This window comes from Plodia interpunctella, chromosome 25 (genome assembly GCF_027563975.2).
Source record: "Plodia interpunctella isolate USDA-ARS_2022_Savannah chromosome 25, ilPloInte3.2, whole genome shotgun sequence".
NCBI lineage: Eukaryota > Metazoa > Arthropoda > Insecta > Lepidoptera > Pyralidae > Plodia > Plodia interpunctella.
Window position 1 is genome coordinate 1100788 of NC_071318.1, and position 18122 is coordinate 1118909.

Genomic DNA, 18122 nt, shown 5'->3' on the forward strand with positions numbered 1-18122 from the left:
GAATTCACCCTTATTGCCGCCATGTTAAGATCTATATAAAGTTACTTGACATGTGGTCGATTGTAGGTCGATTCACATAGCTTTCATAAAATGGGATGTAGATTTATCTATACTAAGAATCTTTCTCTTATGTGAGCGTTTTCACAGCTCCTTCTAGGTATTAAGCGTTGGAGACCAGGGTTCACTTTGATTTTTTTTTTTCTTCACTCCTCGACATCCTTTGTCCGACTGATGACACGCATATCATTCTTTAATAGTTATTTTTTGTTTTTCTCTTCTGCCAGGACCAGGCGGAAGCAATATTGCCAGACATTTGTTCTCTACGTATATGACGACCTTGGTGGCGCAGTGGTAAAGTTCTTGCCTCTGAACCGTGAGGTCGCGGGTTCGATCCCCAGTCGGGTCATGATGGAAAATGATCTTTTTCTGATTGGCCCTGGTTTTGGACGTTTATCCATATGTATTCATTATAAAATATGGTATCGTTAAGTTAGTATCCCATAACACAAATCTCGAACTTACTTTGGGGCTAGCTCAATCTGTGTGATTTGTCCTAATATATTTATATTTATTTTTTTATTTGTATTTCGTCGATTTTCTTATACTATTAAACAGGCAGAAAAGCGTACGTCCACAATTGACGGAAGGTGGTCACCGCAGCATGCGACACTAGGGGTGTCAATAGCGCGTTTCCGACACAGAATAAATCCTTTCACTCCTTAAAGAAGTCATTGTTTTGTGTTAGCGCGCTGTTATATATCGGCGCGCGTCGTGCATTTAGTCTACAACACGACCAGCTCATTTTGATAAGACCACGCATGCTATCCTTTAATCCAGCTGGTAATTTTGCAGTTAACGTTTTTTCCTCGAAGGCCGTGGGCGGTTACCCACGGCAAATTGCCGGGGTATCGACAGGTTACATCTTTATGTGGTGCTATTTATAGTGTACGATTAATTCCGATTAATCGTACACTATATATTTTTATTGTCATTTTTTGTTTTTCCCTTCTGCCAGGACCAGGCGGCAAGCAATATTGCCAGACATTTGTTCTCTACGTACATGACGTGACATAAAATCCACAAAACGATCCGTCGTTTTGTGGATTTTATGAACATTTGGACAGTTTGTCTTTGATAAAATAAAATAAATGAGGCAGCTGTATCCTCTTGGCTGGCTACACTGGGTGTTTATCAATCGATCTTGATAATTCTATTTGGTATTGATATGTAATGATAAATAAATTAGTTCGTTTAAAAATATTAAGTTAGTAAGATAACGGATTTTTTAATTTTTATTTCATATTAATATAAAAGTAAATATTTAAAAGTAACTTTTTATAGATATTAACTTTTTAACGGAATAAAGGAAAAAGTACCGCCATTTCCAAACTATAATCAATTGAATACTTGCGCACTGTGAACACAACTGCACAATATATGGGACTTTGCACGTACCTTTTCTTTTATTTACTTTATTTAATGTAGCTGACTTTTATTAGGAAATATAATATAAAATACATTTTATTTAGCGTTATTTTTTCACCCGGTTTTAGGCATCATAGCCAATAGTCAAAATCATGAGTAGTCTCATACGAGAGCGACGTTAAGATATATAATCGTGTCGCATGTTCTAAAGCCGTATATTTTTTAATCGGGCGTCATTACCGATCGATCGACACCGGTAATGAGTGTGAGATGTGAGATGAAGTTAATTTATAAGTGCATTTAATAATGTGCCGTAATGAGGTAGGCCACCGTGATGGGATCTGAAATAGGAAGCTTGGAGAGATACACTCGTGTAATAAGTATTTTTAAATCTATCCCATCCCTGTGCCTGGCTAAGGTCCATCTCCCAACTTCATAAGCCGTTCTATTCGATGCCAAATCCAAGCATTTCTCTTTAAAGCTGCGCAGATCATCAATCCAATGGTTCCTTGGTCTGCCACGGTCAACAGCTCATCAACCTACCCAAAATCATAGCAATGATTTTACTCGCCCCCTATTAAACTAGTAACTTGATGTGCTGTTGACTGTATATTCTTTACAGGGAACATATAAATTATATAATTCATTACACAAACTGTAATGATTAAATATAATTTAAATTAAATGAAGTGCTTGTAAATAGCGTGCTTTAAGGTGAAATTGTACCGGTTTTTATTTTACACTGCACAAACTATTGCTAACAATTGGCAATAATACATACATATATGATATACTAGATGGGGCTTCGCTTCCGTGGGAATTTTGAGATAAAATATAGCCTATAGCAATCTTGGATAATGTACCTTTTTAATGGTGAAATAATTTTTGAAATCGGTTCAGTAATTTCGGAGTTTACCCGCCTCAAACGTACACACTCACAAACGCTACCCTCTTTATAATAATAGTATAGATAATTACACCTGTACTCGGGCTGACTTGATGGCAGCTTCCGATGAAGCCACCGAAGTGCCTCGGTTTTGACAAGAATATATTTAGCATCCAAATAAGTAGAGCGTTGATTTGCCATTGACACGCAAAGAAGAAGAAGAAGAAGTTGGAAATGATAAACAAATCGAAGGAACTTTAACGACAAGAGCCTAGCTGTTAAATTCTGATGATGATGCACTTTTGCGAGTGGATTTTCATGATGAAACTTATTAGGTTTCCAAATAAATTTATGTTAAAAATTGACATTTTATTTTATACAAATTATAGCAAATCTGTTGATCGAACTTAGTATGGAAAGTTCACAATTTGATGTTTCAGTACTATTACGTAATTCAGACTATTAAAAGCGAACTAAAATTAAGAGTTTCACAAGAAAACTCGTAGATTTTATATCCAAAACATTCGGTTCTTTACGAGTGTCCCACTTCAGCAGTCATTTTAATTAAACTGCTTTATACATCTGTCTGTACGGAATGCAGTTGCAGAATGCGGATACTTCTATGGGCGCTATGTTTATTCTCCGAATGAAATTTGAAACGTGACGAATTTTGCTATTTTAATGTGTTAAACTGACGTCAAACGAAGTCTCCGTATAACATTGTTCATTTTAATTCTACACTTTTTATCTAGGTTGTACTTTTTGTCTAGGATGAAACATCTGAAACATCTGCAGGCCTACCATCAACTTTTACAAAACGATTCCAATGCAACTCAGTTCAATTTAGGAACCTAAAATCAATCGCATTCATACTAAAAATTAAGTCGATGGTACGAATTTGCGATGCAGTTCAGTTTAGGTCGCAATGTGGATCGCGTTAAGAGATGATGGTAAGCCCCCGTACATACTATTATTATAAAGAGGTAAGCGTTTGTGAATTTGTATGTTCGAGGCGGGGAATCTACGAAACTACCGAACCGATTTTAAAAAATATTTCACCATTAGAAAGGTACATTATCCAAGATTGCTATATTTTATCTCAAAATTTCGACGGGAGCGAAGCCCCGGGCAACATCTAGTACTTTATATAATACTTCGTACTTTAAATTATAAGTATGTTACATTTCAAGAAGATTGGTCGAGTATTATAAAGTACTAGCTTTTGTCCACAACTTCGTATGTGAGTAAAAATCCGTTTCCCGTGGGAATTTCAGGTAATCCCTTCTTAGTGCTCCCCTACGTTGTCCTAGGATCCTAAACACCAAATTTCAGCTTTCTACGCCCAGTAGTTTCGGCTGTGCGTTGTCTGTCAGTCAGTCACTCAGTAACGCAAGAGTTTTATATAGATACGGATAATTTAAGTTGTGGTGTGATATTCGTTGGAATTAGCATATGATTAGTTATTTTTAGCCATATATACAATGTTAAATCAATATTTTCTGGTTCTTCAAATTTCTACACTAGAATGCTTATTATAACCTACGATAAATCAGATTGATATGATATGGATATTTGGCTGGGACGCTTTTTTTTGCTTTTGAGCTGGAGAAGGATGGAAAAAATTACCTGGATAGAGAGAAAAAGCAATGAGGAAGTGCTGGAAATAGTAAACGATAAAAGAAGACTGCTCACAGAAATAGAAAATAGAAGGGGAAGAATGATCGGCCACTTGATACGACACGACGCCTTTTTTAAAACTATTTTTGAAGGAAAGGTGAAAGGAAGAAGAGGTCCAGGGAGACCGAGGAAGAGTCACGCGAGCAACTGAAAGAGAAGGCAGGTGTTGTGTCGTATCGAGACCTTAAAAGCAAAGCCGAGGATATAGAGACGTGGCGTACACTCCACCGACAAGAGCATAGCTCTTAAATAAGAAGGCTGGGACGCCGTCAACATAGGGTTACCAGTTAACTCACACTTCAAAAAGCGAGTCTCGGGGAAATGGTCCCGGAATGGGAGGACCGATCGCCCGTCTGTTACTTGCGCTGGCGTCCCCTACCAGGAAATAATAAACTTGTCAAAGGGCTATCATGAACTATATAAAAACACGTTGCACGTCATTACGTCCACACACGTTCTCACTTTTTTCTACACGGTATGCGAAAACGAAACAGCGTGTGGACGTTAGTTACGTGCTACGTGTTCGTATGTTTCGTGATAGGTCTTCAGTTAACGCAAGACGTGGCCGCCATACTTGCTAGATATAAATACCCGTACAATTTTGCACCTCTTCAGTTTCTGACGATATCGGTCTGTGGTATATTTAAATCACATCAAGACAACTAGGTCACACGTATTAGACAATAGAAACAGAAATTGGTGTAGTTGACCGAGCTAATTCAACAAAACACTTTGATGTCATTTCGACATTTTGAGATCAACGACTTTACTGATCATGTGGCCAAGAAATGACGTTACATTATGACGCGTAGTGTTGACATAATTAGAGCTGTAACGGCTTACTGTATCGATGTATTTATCCGTTGAAAATACCTATAGGCCGGACGAAAATTTGTTCTAGGCTTGAAGAAAGAATTTATATAAAATACGACCCGAAGTAGACTATATACATATTAATATTACAGTGCTCTAACTTAGCTTTAGCACAGCATAAAGATAAATTTTGAACAATCATTAGAATTAAAATTAATACGTGTCGCGGGCGCGAGTGATTTGTACTTATGTGTGAGGAATGTATTTTTAGTCTACAGCAATATTTATGACATAGAACTGTCAACGTCAGAATAAAGGGAAATTAAGAATCAAATCAATACAACAAAGAACGCGCTTTTAATAAATAAATAAATAAATATATATATTTATAATAATAATTGGAGACATTATTCCTGACTGATGAGCGCGTTCAGGTGTTTTTTTATTTTTGTACGGAACCCTGAAAAGAAGAGGAAGGCCAAAGAAGAATTGATTTAGTGTATTCGGTATAACAGATCTGTTAACATCAGATATAAGGAGAAGTGGAGACTTATATAAATATATAGGGAATAATCACACAGATTGTGCTAGCCCCAAAGTAAGTTCGAGACTTGTGTTATGGGATACTAACTCAACATAAGCATCCAAGACCCAGGTCAATCTCAAAAAGATAATTTACCATGTTGAATTGACCGGGGATCGAACCTGGGACCTCCGGCATGATGACCATTAGGCCGCTGCGGTCGATCAAGTGTGATAAAGTGGGATAAGGGTAGGCGAATGTTGATTGCTGTCTCGCTCGCTATACCTAATACACTATCGTTTAATATTTGTTAATTGACGTCCTTGGAGAAAAGTCTGCGGTGAAGTTTGTTGCGCCGCTTCTTCTTTAGAAGTCGGCAGTAGACTTAGTTTAAGTAATTTTTTGACGTCAATAAGTGACGGATATCATCCTAAATTGAATAAACAATTTTGAATTTGAATACTTCATGAACAGTTCGTCAAACTTTGGCGGATTCAACATAAATTGCTGGTTTTTCATTGTGGTAAATTAAATATCTCATATAAACTACGCAACGTTCATTCGTTGTCGTTCGCATCGTCATCTGTCTGCAGTGTAGCCAGTATTACATAATACCTACATCTATCAACTTTGCAATACGTTCAAAATAATTTAAGTGCACCTAATTATTTATCAGATACATTTTAAGACTGTGATCCATTGCGCACAGTAGCTTACGTCCGCTTGTGTAAGGGATTAGATAAGATAATCACTGTTATATGTTCTTATAACATAGATAAGAATTCTGTCAACACGTTGGAAATTTTACATAGCTTTGAAAAAAACCGCTCGAAACAATTGTCAAGCACTCAGTCTCTTGTCGATGTCGACAGTCCCATTTTCTGTCATTGTCGGATTTGTTTATAAAAAGTCATAGAGTCAGTCAAGGTCCAAGTTGAAAAGAGACAGAACGCCGCTACAGTGTGAAATAAAAATTAACAGGACAAGAAAATAATTCCTATAACTCCCAAGGCCTATAATGAGTCAGATTGCTTCTTTTTTAAACACGATTGTAAGTAATTAGGAACAATAACACGCTTATCGTATGAAGAATGCATTGTTGAACTTTCCTTCCTTCCTCGGTTTTCTATAGGATTTATTATGATAGGAATGTTAGAGTAACTATTTCTATAGAGCGTAACGTAGCATACAGAAAGGGCTCTCTAGAGCATGATAGTTTTCTCTAGGAACCTGGAAGATATTGACCTAAAATAGATCAGTCACTCGTCTAATATTTTTTGCTGGCTTGACAGGAAAACATTTTTTTTTAAATGTTAAAATATTGATTTGTATTTTGTAATGATGGTTTTACTTTATATTTGCATTAATTAGTTAACATAACAAATATTTAGGAAAATGGAAGGTTTTTGTTAAGATTATAAAATCAAAATTGTTTACTAACCTATTACCCTTAGCCCTTTCGTAGGCCCTTTCACTTGACTGATGAGACTCTCGGCTCTGTCTACCCTGTTAGTAAAGACGTGATATTAATCTGTATCATAAGTAATTAACAGTGCAATTAATACAATACAATACAATACTCTTTATTGCACCAAAAGCGAAATTACAAAAAGTAACAGTTAAAACAAATAAAATTAACAGTTTGTTTAATAACGTATAAGTACGTTAATGCATAAGTGAATACAATATTTATTGTAATTATTAAAATTAATATGATTTATTCGGTATTTATTAGATTCGAGTTCGACTGATGAGATTGAAATTTATATAACTGAAGCGGTATTTGTTACAACTTGTGGTTATTTTTAAATTTTCATAACTAAAAAATATATAGTCAAAAAATAATGAAAACAAAGTAATAAATAAGACCTCACGGACCTGAGTGCTCCCTGGGGAGGCCCCTGTTCCTCACCTCCGCCTTCCTTCCCCAAAGTCGGAGTGGAAACCGACCCCTACCTAACAGGACCCCTACCTCTGGCTTGCCTTCATCGGCCGGCCAGACTGGAGTCGCGAGACCTGCTCATGGGCATATCATTTTATTGATATATCCGCGAGCGGGCTTTGGCGGGAGACCTACACAACATCAAAACTCTCCAAAGGGCCTCTACGTGTTGGATCCATATCCCCACGCAAGCCTCTCAAAGGACCGGACTTAGTGCCGTGAATTTATAAAAGGAGATACATAATAATAATAATATTTTTTTTAGGAATAATTACACAGATTGAGCTAGCCCCAAAGTAAGTTCAAGACTTGTGATAGGGATACTAATTCAACGATACTGTATTTTATATATAAACATCCAAGACCCGGGCCAATCAGAAAAATATCATTTTCCTTCATGACACGACCGGGGATCGAACCCCGGGGACCGGGGACCTCTCGGTTCAGAGGTATGTAACTTTCGAAAATTTAAAACTACATTTATAAAAACATCTACGAAATACTAAAAACAACAAAAAAAATAATATGACACAAACAAAATCCTTAAACGTATTAAATTTGTTGAAAAAAAAACGATAATTTTAAATCATTATTCGTAGTTTACATTACATATGTTTGACGCACGTAGATTAAAATAAATATTTATAATTTCTAAAATGTTAAAATTATACATTATATTTTCGGGCAGTGAGCGCGCTCTACATAAGAAGCCATACTACCTCTATTGCTAAACTTTCCCATACTATATCTAACAATTGATTGTTTTGACGTTAATCAATATATAGTTAACAGCCAATGATCATGTCATCTTTGTAGTGTTGTGTCTCTTGAACAGTGCGGTCGATTGTTTTAGAAAAAATGTAGTAATATTGTTTTAAATTTTTTTTTATTACGTATTGGGGTAGGCTGCTTTGATTGATTGTGAGTTTGTGATTTAATTAATAATTATTTATTATCAACTGACAATTTTAGTTTGAATTAACAATTTGTGTTTTTTTTTTTTAATTTATTGCCGATTTTATGGAGTGCAATGTTTTTAGGGTTCCGTTTTGTGGTTTTTATTTTATTTTAACATATAACTGAAATTCCTTGATTTTGTTGTTGTATTATATCATTGTCATCTTCAAATTATATCGTTACATAAAAATAATATATTTAAGCCAAATATTTTTCAATTATTAATTGAAAACAAAAAAGCTTCGCTTTTCGTTTACTGATAATTTATCAAACAAAAAAAAAATACACTAAATGGTACTTTTAATAAATAACATATCACTAATAGTATGTACATTTTAATAAATAACAATAAATACAATATACTTTTTGTTTCGCCAATTGTCGAATCGCGTGGTGCGTTTGGATGTTTCGCACCGTATTTAAAGAAAAAATCTGTGTCCTTTTTTTCAAACCTTTTAAATCTTTTATTTTTAATTCTTTAAATCTTTTTTTTCAATCTTTTATTTTCTTTGTTACAGATATAATGAACCGCTAATACGCCCGACGCGAACACCGAACGAGTTTTTAATTTTTGCCAAGTGACATAAATCAGTGTATATGTGTGAGAAGCACTTCGACAAGATGACGAACATTAGTCCGGAGACGAGAATCATGATATCGAGGCCTCAGGATGGCCGAGGGACTTACAGGAGACAGGTTAGTACAGCAATACATACTTCTATACTTAAGAGGATTATTAAGTTCATCTAATAAATATAATAAACGTAAAGAGGGAAGAGCAATAAAAATTAAAGTAATAACAGGTAAAATAGTTCAAATTAATTCAATTATTTGACCTTCTAAAAAAAAATCGATTTATTTTTTATTTTTTTTTAAATAAGTTAATTATTAAATAACCTACTAAAATTTTAATTATAGTTAAAATAATTAATGTATGATCGTGAAAAAAAAAATGTTCTATTAATGGGGAAGCTTTATTTTGAAGATTAAAATTTGATCATGTTTCAATTACTAAAAAAAGGATAGCTGAAGAGTAGGGAGATAATATTATAATTCTGCTTATATCACAATTCGGGTTACGATAGGAATTGTTTATCGGGTCAGGTTAGGAAGCGGGTTAAGTTCGTAATAAATATTGTATTTTTTTTTTTAGTTTCTAATCTAACACGCGACCGGGTTACGATTTTGGGTCAGGTTCGGAATAATCCATCTGAACCGGCTGGGACGATTTTGATGACATTTGTAATAGATGTAGCAAATACTGAGCAAATTGGTTTATACAGACGGTCGGAAAGACAGACGAGTACGAGTAATCCTATAAGTGTTCCGTTTTTTATTTTTGTACGGAACTCTAATAAGAACGAGAGTACCTACTTGAAACAAAGTGTAATGAGCGCATCCCAATGGCACATAGTATCTCACTGAATCTTCTCCGAATAAAAAGTTACTAAAATACCTAACAATTCTACATCAGCTTCGGCTGTGAACTATTTTTCACTAGTTCTATTGAGAATTATTGTCAAAATTCCAATCGCAGTTCAATGACCCCATGCAATTCGGGAAACATTCACCGATAGCGAGGACATGTTGCCAAACTGCGGAAACAAAATATGTGTTCTATTTTTAAAGCCATGCCGAGTAGGTAATTAGAAAAAAAATATTTTTGTTTTTTTTTTTTTGGGAAATAATTTGGAAAATAATAATTTTAGTAAACATATGGCATTGTTCACATCACATGCCATTCGAGTTATTAATTAATAGGAGCTGCTCCACCCCTCAAGGGATTTTGTCTTACAATATTTTACAGAACACGAAATATATCTTAATCTATTAGAATTATTATTAAATGAACACAAAAAAAACGATCCATTTTAACAAAATTTAGCAAATAAAAAAGAATAAATTGTGACAATTTGTTTTCCATTGGTATTTTTGTTGATCGTAATTAATTTTCTATCATATTGACGCAGTTCTACGTTGCATCCTCAGTTAGAACCCATGTTTAGCGTCCCTTTCCCACAATTTTCTACACATTAATTTCTTATTTAATTTAAATTAGTTCTTTTCATTATTTTGTGTTCTGAATCAAGCTCAATGAATCAATGTAAAAAAATGCTTAAACTTAAAATTTGAAATATTTGCCGCGATTTTACAATCGGTTTGACGTCAACCCTCTGTTTGACTATCCTTGTCAAAAAGTATAAATATATTTAACACTTTTATTTAAAATTAAAATTTAAAATTAGGTACTCATTACTAGATGCCTTTGTTAAAACTAGACTTAACTAATGCTCAAAATTTAATATCAGTTAAAACTAGTTCTTACTGGGCAACACGCGTTTTTCCGAAGAGACCCAGTTAAAACAGTTCCGACCAAGGTCGTAGTTCATAGTACCTTATTCTGATTGGTCGCGAGACGTCACCTGAAAGCGTAAGATTAATATTTTTACTAGGTACTTACTATGACTCTGTGATCTAGATATTTTTAATAAATATTTTTAAAACTATATCTTGTTTTCAGCCCCAAATTAGTTTCTCTAGTGCTGGTTTTAACTAAAGCTCGAAGTGGCAACTAGTTTTATCTGAAAATCAAATATATCAGTGGTAAATTCTAGTTTTGACTAGTTATTTCTAGATTTAACAAAGGCATTTAGCAAAAACTAGTACCTATTACCTAGAAAAAACGAGTTCTAACGAAAAACGGGTTTAAACTATAACATATATGCTAATTCATTTGGCATGATCACTCGCTCTATCTACGTCCTATACAAAATTCTATGGACATACCTCTCAAAATTTAATTACCGTCGTACACAGCCTTATGCTTATGTTTAATAGGTCGATATTGTCCTGTCATAGCGATAATGTGTGAATTGTTACCGGGGCCAGAATATGAGGCAGTGTGTCGGTCATTGACCCGCACAACATGTTCGGGACAATCTAGTCGACGCTTTCAGATAAAGTGCATAGTGATGGGATTGTTTCAGAATATCGACGTGTTTATCGATATCGATACTCTTACATGGTTTTAGGTGCCATAGTGTTTGTAACTGTATTTTCTTTTGTAAGACAAATTAAAAAGTAAAGTCTATTTGTAGTTGTTATTTGAATAATATAATAATTCAACTCTCTTTGGATGAGAATTGATTTATTTTAATGTTCGTAGTTGTGTTCCTACTTTATTAAAATTAATAATTTTAACATAATTTAATTTCTTTAATTTCTCAAAAAAATTGTATTACCAGATTTTACAGATTTGTCTGTCCTTATGTATGCTTAGATCTTTAAAACTACAAAACTGATTTTGATGCGGGTTTTTTTAAATAGATAAGTGTGATTCCTGAGGAAGCTTTAAGTGTATAATTTATTAAGGTTTTACCCGAGCGAAGCCGGCACGAGTCGCTAGTGTGTCATAACCATAAAATTAGAATGTGTCGCGAGTACAATATTTCATACCAAGCTCATGACTCGGATCGTGTACCTGAAATCTATTTTTTTAACCGTAAATTATTTCAAAAACAAAGTTCGCTTGCTAATCTAAAAAATTAAAATTAAAATTAATCTCTTAGTTTCACATTTCAATTCTTTTGGCATTTTTAATTTAAATTATTGCATTAAATTTTCACATCTTCTAACGCTTTATTATCATAACTATATTATTTATTGTCATACTCATGTTTTCTTGTTAGAATTATAATTTTTATCATGCTGTGTGTACCCGCTTTTGGTCTTACAACCAGCCTTGTACATGGTTGATTGTTTTTTTACCATAAGAGTGTATAAGTTGTAAACTGTTGTGTGCATCAATAAATAAATAAAAAAATATATCGATAACTCATTTTGGTCGTTACTACGAATCCATTCTCACATACTTGGTGTTGGTAACATTGATCGACTGTGTAGTTCTGCGTGTAGTGGTTAATGTAACACCCTATATCTATATCTTGGTACAATACACGGTAATTTCGGCTATTCAAAAATCGAAGAATAAAAAATGCATTAATAGAATTCTAAACGTGAATATTGATGTTTTTCTACGCGTTTTCAAAAGTATTAGTTACATTACAGTTGTAAAATGACAGCTGAATCTTCACGGGAATTGTTTTTACGACGACCTCGGTGGCGCTGTGCTAAAGTGATTGCCTCTGAGCCGAGAGGTCCTGGGTTCGAAATGATGGAAAATGATCTTTTTCTGATTGGCCCGGCTCGTGGATGTTTATCTATATAATGTATTTGTTATAAAATATAGTATCGTTGAGTTAGTATCCCATAACACAAGTCTCGAACTTACTTTGGGGCAAACTATGTGATTTGTCCTTATGATTTTTTTTTACGCTGCACCCGGACTTCGCGGCTTCACAACCCCGAACCCAACTGAGATGCCATCCATGCACGGGCGCCTTTTATACCTATATTTTTGCAATTAATATGTAACACGAAAATTATCAATTTTATTAATTGATTCATAAAGATTATTGAAAGTTAGAGACTGGCAATCGTAGCCCAAAAAAAAATATTTTAAACCTTCCAAATTTAAAAACCAGTGCGATCTCCCTCCCGCAGATACTAGCAGCTCTCGCTGTCTCGCTCGGGCCGTTCGCAGCAGGATTGAGCAAAGGTTACATGTCACCAGCTCTGGACTCTATGCAAGAATCCAGGTTGAGGTTCCCTGTGAGCGATCAGCAGGCTAGCTGGATTGCTAGCTTAAGTTTGTTAGGTAAGTCTTTATTTATTTATTTATATTTAGGAAGACTTACAGCTAAAGAACACGTAAATAGAAATGAAAGTTAAAAACAGGAAGCCAATTAAAAGTCTCCAGATAGAAGAGAAGTAAGAAATTGAAAAGATCAAGCGTGTAAACAGGCTGTCACATGAAAAACAATAGCCTGAACTAAGTTCTATAGTATTATAGTAGCCGAGCGCGCTAACCATTAACTCATTTTTGACGACCTCGGTGGTGCAGTGGCAAGGTTCTTGCCACTGAACCAAGAGGTCCCGGGTTCGATCCCCAGCCGGGTCATGATGGAAAATGATCTTTTTCTGATTGGTCCGGGTCTTGGATGTTTATCTATATATGTATTTGTTATAAAATATAGTATCGTTGAGTTAGTATCCCATAACACAAGTCTCGAACTTACTTTGGGGCTAGCTCAATCTGTGTGATTCGTCCTAATATAATTATTTAATTATAATTATTTATTTATTTATTTTTGCCTCACTGAGCTCGATGGCTCAGTGGTTAGCGCGCTCGGCTACTATAATAGCGGTTAAATCACTTTCACCATGGTCGGTCATTGGATGGGTGACCAGCTATATTCTCACGAATTCTTCTGTGCTTCCGAAAGCATGTTAAACCGTTGGTCCCAATTGAAATTGCGTTAAAATCTACCCCGTGGTGGGTCATGAGTCATTCTACTTATCCATTTTTAGGGAAGGCCAGTGTCCCAGCAGTAGGGACGATTACCTAAGCGGCTGATGATGATTGTCCCACTGCTGGGCATATGTCTCCTCCATTGCCTTCCAAACAACTCTATACAAAACAATAATGATAATACGTCATTAATTGACGGCAAATAATAAGAATAGAAGAGATAAAATCATCTATCATCAATAACATTTATTCCTATAGAAATCTTCCATTATCGAATTCGAAAAAACACATTCGATATTGAGAATAAGGAAATATCGAGAGAACAAACATCTCTAAAACGGAAATCGGATTTTTTTAGTTACATAGAATTGACAAGAATCCATATATTTCTCTGTAACATTATCATGTTAGCGCACAATAAAGTACATCGTCAGATGGTATACGGACACATGTCATGATTGTGATCGAGGGCTGATGAAAAAAAGAACTTAAATATATAAAGTACTTAACGTAAACTCTCAGTTTGTTTAATTTATCCAATTTATATAACGGCACTTTTGTGTTTGTGTTTTTTATATATAAATATACATTTATATATGTATTGTATATATATAGAAATCACAAATTATATAGCCTATTGAGTGTGTTGCCCTGCGGGTAAGTGGTTAAAATAAAAAAATCTTTCAGCCCTTTGGTCACGAGATATCTAGACTTTTTTGAAATATAATTAAAAAGCTAATGACTATGTATAAAATTACAGTTACTCAAAAATAAATCCTAACTAATATTATAAATATAAAAGCGCGTTTGTTTGTTACCTCTTCACGCTCTATATATTCAACCAATCTCCTTGAAATTTTGCATATATATATATATATATATATATATTGTTTGAAATATGGAGAAGGATATAGGGCACTTGCATTCAAGAAAAATAACTGTTCCCATGGAAAAGTTACGCGGACGAAGCCTCGAGCAAAAGCAAGTACAACTATATTTTCAAGTGTAAACTTTGATATGTCGAAGCTTCCTCATACTAAAAGACTGTTAGTTGCCACTTCTACATACTTTTATGATTTCTGTGGTCCCCCGTATTTCATTCCGACATATTCGCAATGTTGTTCCTATTGTTACAACAACACGGACAAATTAAATGTTACTTCAATGCGAAGTAATATTCGAGAGCGGCTGGCATGTTTATTTTTCCGGGTTGTAAACTTTCAGAGGCCAACGAATACAAATATATTGTGATTTTCTGTATAAGTACATTTCGTACCGTTATTGGGTTTTCATGAAATTGAATTGTGAATTACCTTTTAAATATATCTATATACCTCCTAAGTTGTATACACTTGGAGTACCTACAGGATTGCGGTGGTGGTGTAATGGTTAAGACGCCCGCCTGTGGATCGAAAGGTCCCAGGTTCGTATCCTACTCGTGCCACATGAGTTTGTATACAAATCTGACTCATATATAGTAGTTTTCATCGACCACCACTTGCTTCCGGTGAAGGAAAACATCGTGAGGAAACCTGCACACTGGTTGATTATTAACTCGCGTGTGAAATGGAGAAGGCAATGGCAAATTACTCCATTAATAATGCCAAGAAAGTTGTTGTGTGTGTTTCATTCCACGTAATAACGACGACCCTCAGCCGTGAGGAATACGACTACCAAGAGAGACCAACAGGATTAATTTTCTTACTTTTCTCCTCCACTGTGCACGGTCTTCGGTTAGTATTAGTTTTTACAACGGTACAAATTTGGTACACGGCTAGAATATAACCTATGTGTTAACATAGGGTAGGTACTTTTTATCACGAAATTCCCACGGGAGCAAAGCCCCGGGCCGCGGCTAGTATTGCTATAATTTTGTCTTCTATAGCCAATACGTGTCGCTACTCTGAACTGCAAATGGACAAGTCACATATGTCGTAGAGGAGACGGAACACGATACCCGTTATGGAGAAGTTCTGAAACCTGGCGTGCATTGGAGGAAGCTTATGTCCTGTTGTGGAGAAGAAGAGAATCAATACAAATAGCAATAAAATCACAACATTGCATAGTTACATAACAATTATATATGGCGATGTGTTACGATTATTGCATCAAAGTGACTATTAAGTCGTATTTCACTTTGCAAGCTATTATCTGTACAGCACTAATGTTAAACTCGTCGACAGATGGTGATTATCGCTTGTACAGTTAGCATAAAAAGTTATGACTAAGATTGTTAATAACTATACCACAAATATTGAAACGTTGTGATAATAAATTATTTGGAAAAAAAACCACCTGAGCAGTTAAGATTTTTGGCATTATACACACAAATACAACAATTAAGTAACTACTTAACCTCGTAGGGTTTATTTAAGTTCGACGAATCGCTAATACATTTTATTCTGGAGAATAGTTGAGTATTACGGATAAAATATTAAGATAGGTAGATAGATAAAATATTTTCCTTCAATCAGATATTTCATAAAGTTTTCGTGTCGTATAAGGTAAAGAGGAAAAGGAAAGCCAAGAAGAGCATTTCTATATGAAATAAAAGAGAAGGCAGAGCTCGTGTCGTATAGGGAGGTGAAAATGTATGAAGATGTTGATGATAAAACATTTATTTGTAAAACAACAACACAATACACAACCAAACTAAAAACACAAAATAAAAACAGTATTCATAAGCATAATTGAAGAGCAAGTGTTCTATGTTGCAGCAATACAAAAAGGCCCGTCTCAGTGCTCATATCACAGAGCGGCGATACACTGATTTTCAGATGAGACCTGAATCAATGAGCGAACGGTGTGTGTGTATATTAACAGTGAGGAAAGAGATATATAACTACAATTGATATATTACTTATACAAAAAACCCAATGTACATACACGTACCCAACATAATATAAAGAAAAAAAATACTACATAGGTAAATTAGTAAAGGATGCTAAAGTACATAAATAATAGATTACAATACATACAATTTACTAAAAATAAAATAAACAATTTAAAAATAAAGTTTACTTTAGTGGCAACACCCGCTACCGGCGGCGAAGTGTGTACAGTTAATTTTTTGTGAATTTAGAAGGTAGGCTCGAAATTTACTTTTAAAGTTACAAATAGAAGAAATAAGTCGAATCGTTTCGGAAGCTGCCTCTAAATGTAACCGTCCTGGGTCGATATACCAGCAAAGGAGGACGACAAGATCTGGCATTGGGATTACGTTTGAATTGAATTTAATTAAGATATAATTGAAGTATTTATTATATTTAATTTTGCATTAATTTGCTGACTATACAAAACCCCGGCCCGCACCTAGTGATTACAATCGTAGCGATACGCTGTAAGCCAAAGTACAGTCGGAATTATAAGCCCTTATCGACAGTTGTTTTGATGGTTTTAAGCTGCGATTCCATAGCTTTGTATCGCATAGCATCGCCTAACTACATAAGTGTAGCTACGCACTACGCGTAGTATTCAATAGGTTTGCAATCTTGTGATTCCTAGCGCGGATACGTATTCGTTTTCTCAGATGTTGGTCTGTGCCTTTGTCTGTATATGGCATTGGTGTTTTCTGTATTTGTCTCCATTGGACTCGCGATACTAGTTTATCACTTAGTGTGGGTCGTTGTGTCTATTTATTTTTGTCTATTTAGATCCAATAAGTGGCTGTTTTTGATAACTTACTTTCGGCTTCATATTTTGTGAAGACGGTTGTGGAAACAAAAATTTGTCTAACTATTCATGAGATACAGGCTGGTGTCAGACAGACGGACAGTGGAATCTTATTAATTTTCTCTCCCTCCCTTTTAACTTTTTGGGTACGGAATATTTTTATACCCTAATATAATTAATATTTTTCTGTATCGCATGTAGCTTGTACATAGCTATGGAGTCGTGTCTTTATTTAGTACTCAGTTACGAAGATTCATCAGTTATTTTCAACTTGTTTGGATGTTGTTAATTGGGTATGGCGGTGTGTTAACTGGCTTGTTTTATTGTTTTTTGTTTAGCATTTGTGGGCATCATTTTTCTTTGTCTTCCAAGAACGACTTCGTATTATACCTATTCATTTTTAAAATTGGAACAGGTACAGCGGATCTTGGCTTAACAGCTGAGGAAGTAACTGTCAAAACGTCTAGTTGAGAGATGGATACTCATTCTAAAAACTGATTAGTTAGTTTAATTTTAATTCTGAAAATAAATACGCAATTAGTATTAGAGTTTTCTGGCTGGCTATTATACATAAACACGTGAAATGTCTATAAGATGTTAACCCAGGATTCTGATGAAATTTAGATTCATAATTAGTTTGGGAACTTGACCATTTACCGGGATGAAATGTATCTATTTAACCCGGTATATAAGGTACCTACATACCAAATTTCAAGCAAATCGGTCCTGTAGATTTCGAGTGATGCGCGTTCAGACAAACAGACAGACAGACAGACGTCATCTATATCAGTAACTAAGTATATTCCATGAAGAATTTTTAAAAAATATCCAATGTACAAATTTGGCTTTTCTTCAA

General features: G+C 34.8%; 1 protein-coding gene across 2 annotated transcripts in view; it reads left to right on the top strand.

Moving 5' to 3' along the window:
- Window positions 1-18122, top strand: part of LOC128680763 (facilitated trehalose transporter Tret1-like) — an 80004-nt gene that overhangs the window by 46379 nt on the left and 15503 nt on the right. The window contains exons 1-3 of one of the 2 annotated variants that reach the window (XM_053764146.1): window positions 8052-8187; window positions 8742-8919; window positions 12787-12940. In XM_053764146.1, coding sequence (XP_053620121.1) covers window positions 8821-8919; window positions 12787-12940 — 253 coding nt within the window. In that variant the 5' untranslated portion in view covers window positions 8052-8187; window positions 8742-8820. Of the gene's footprint in view, window positions 1-8051; window positions 8188-8741; window positions 8920-12786; window positions 12941-18122 lie in introns of those variants that run through there. The other variant, XM_053764145.2, reaches the window with a different exon arrangement.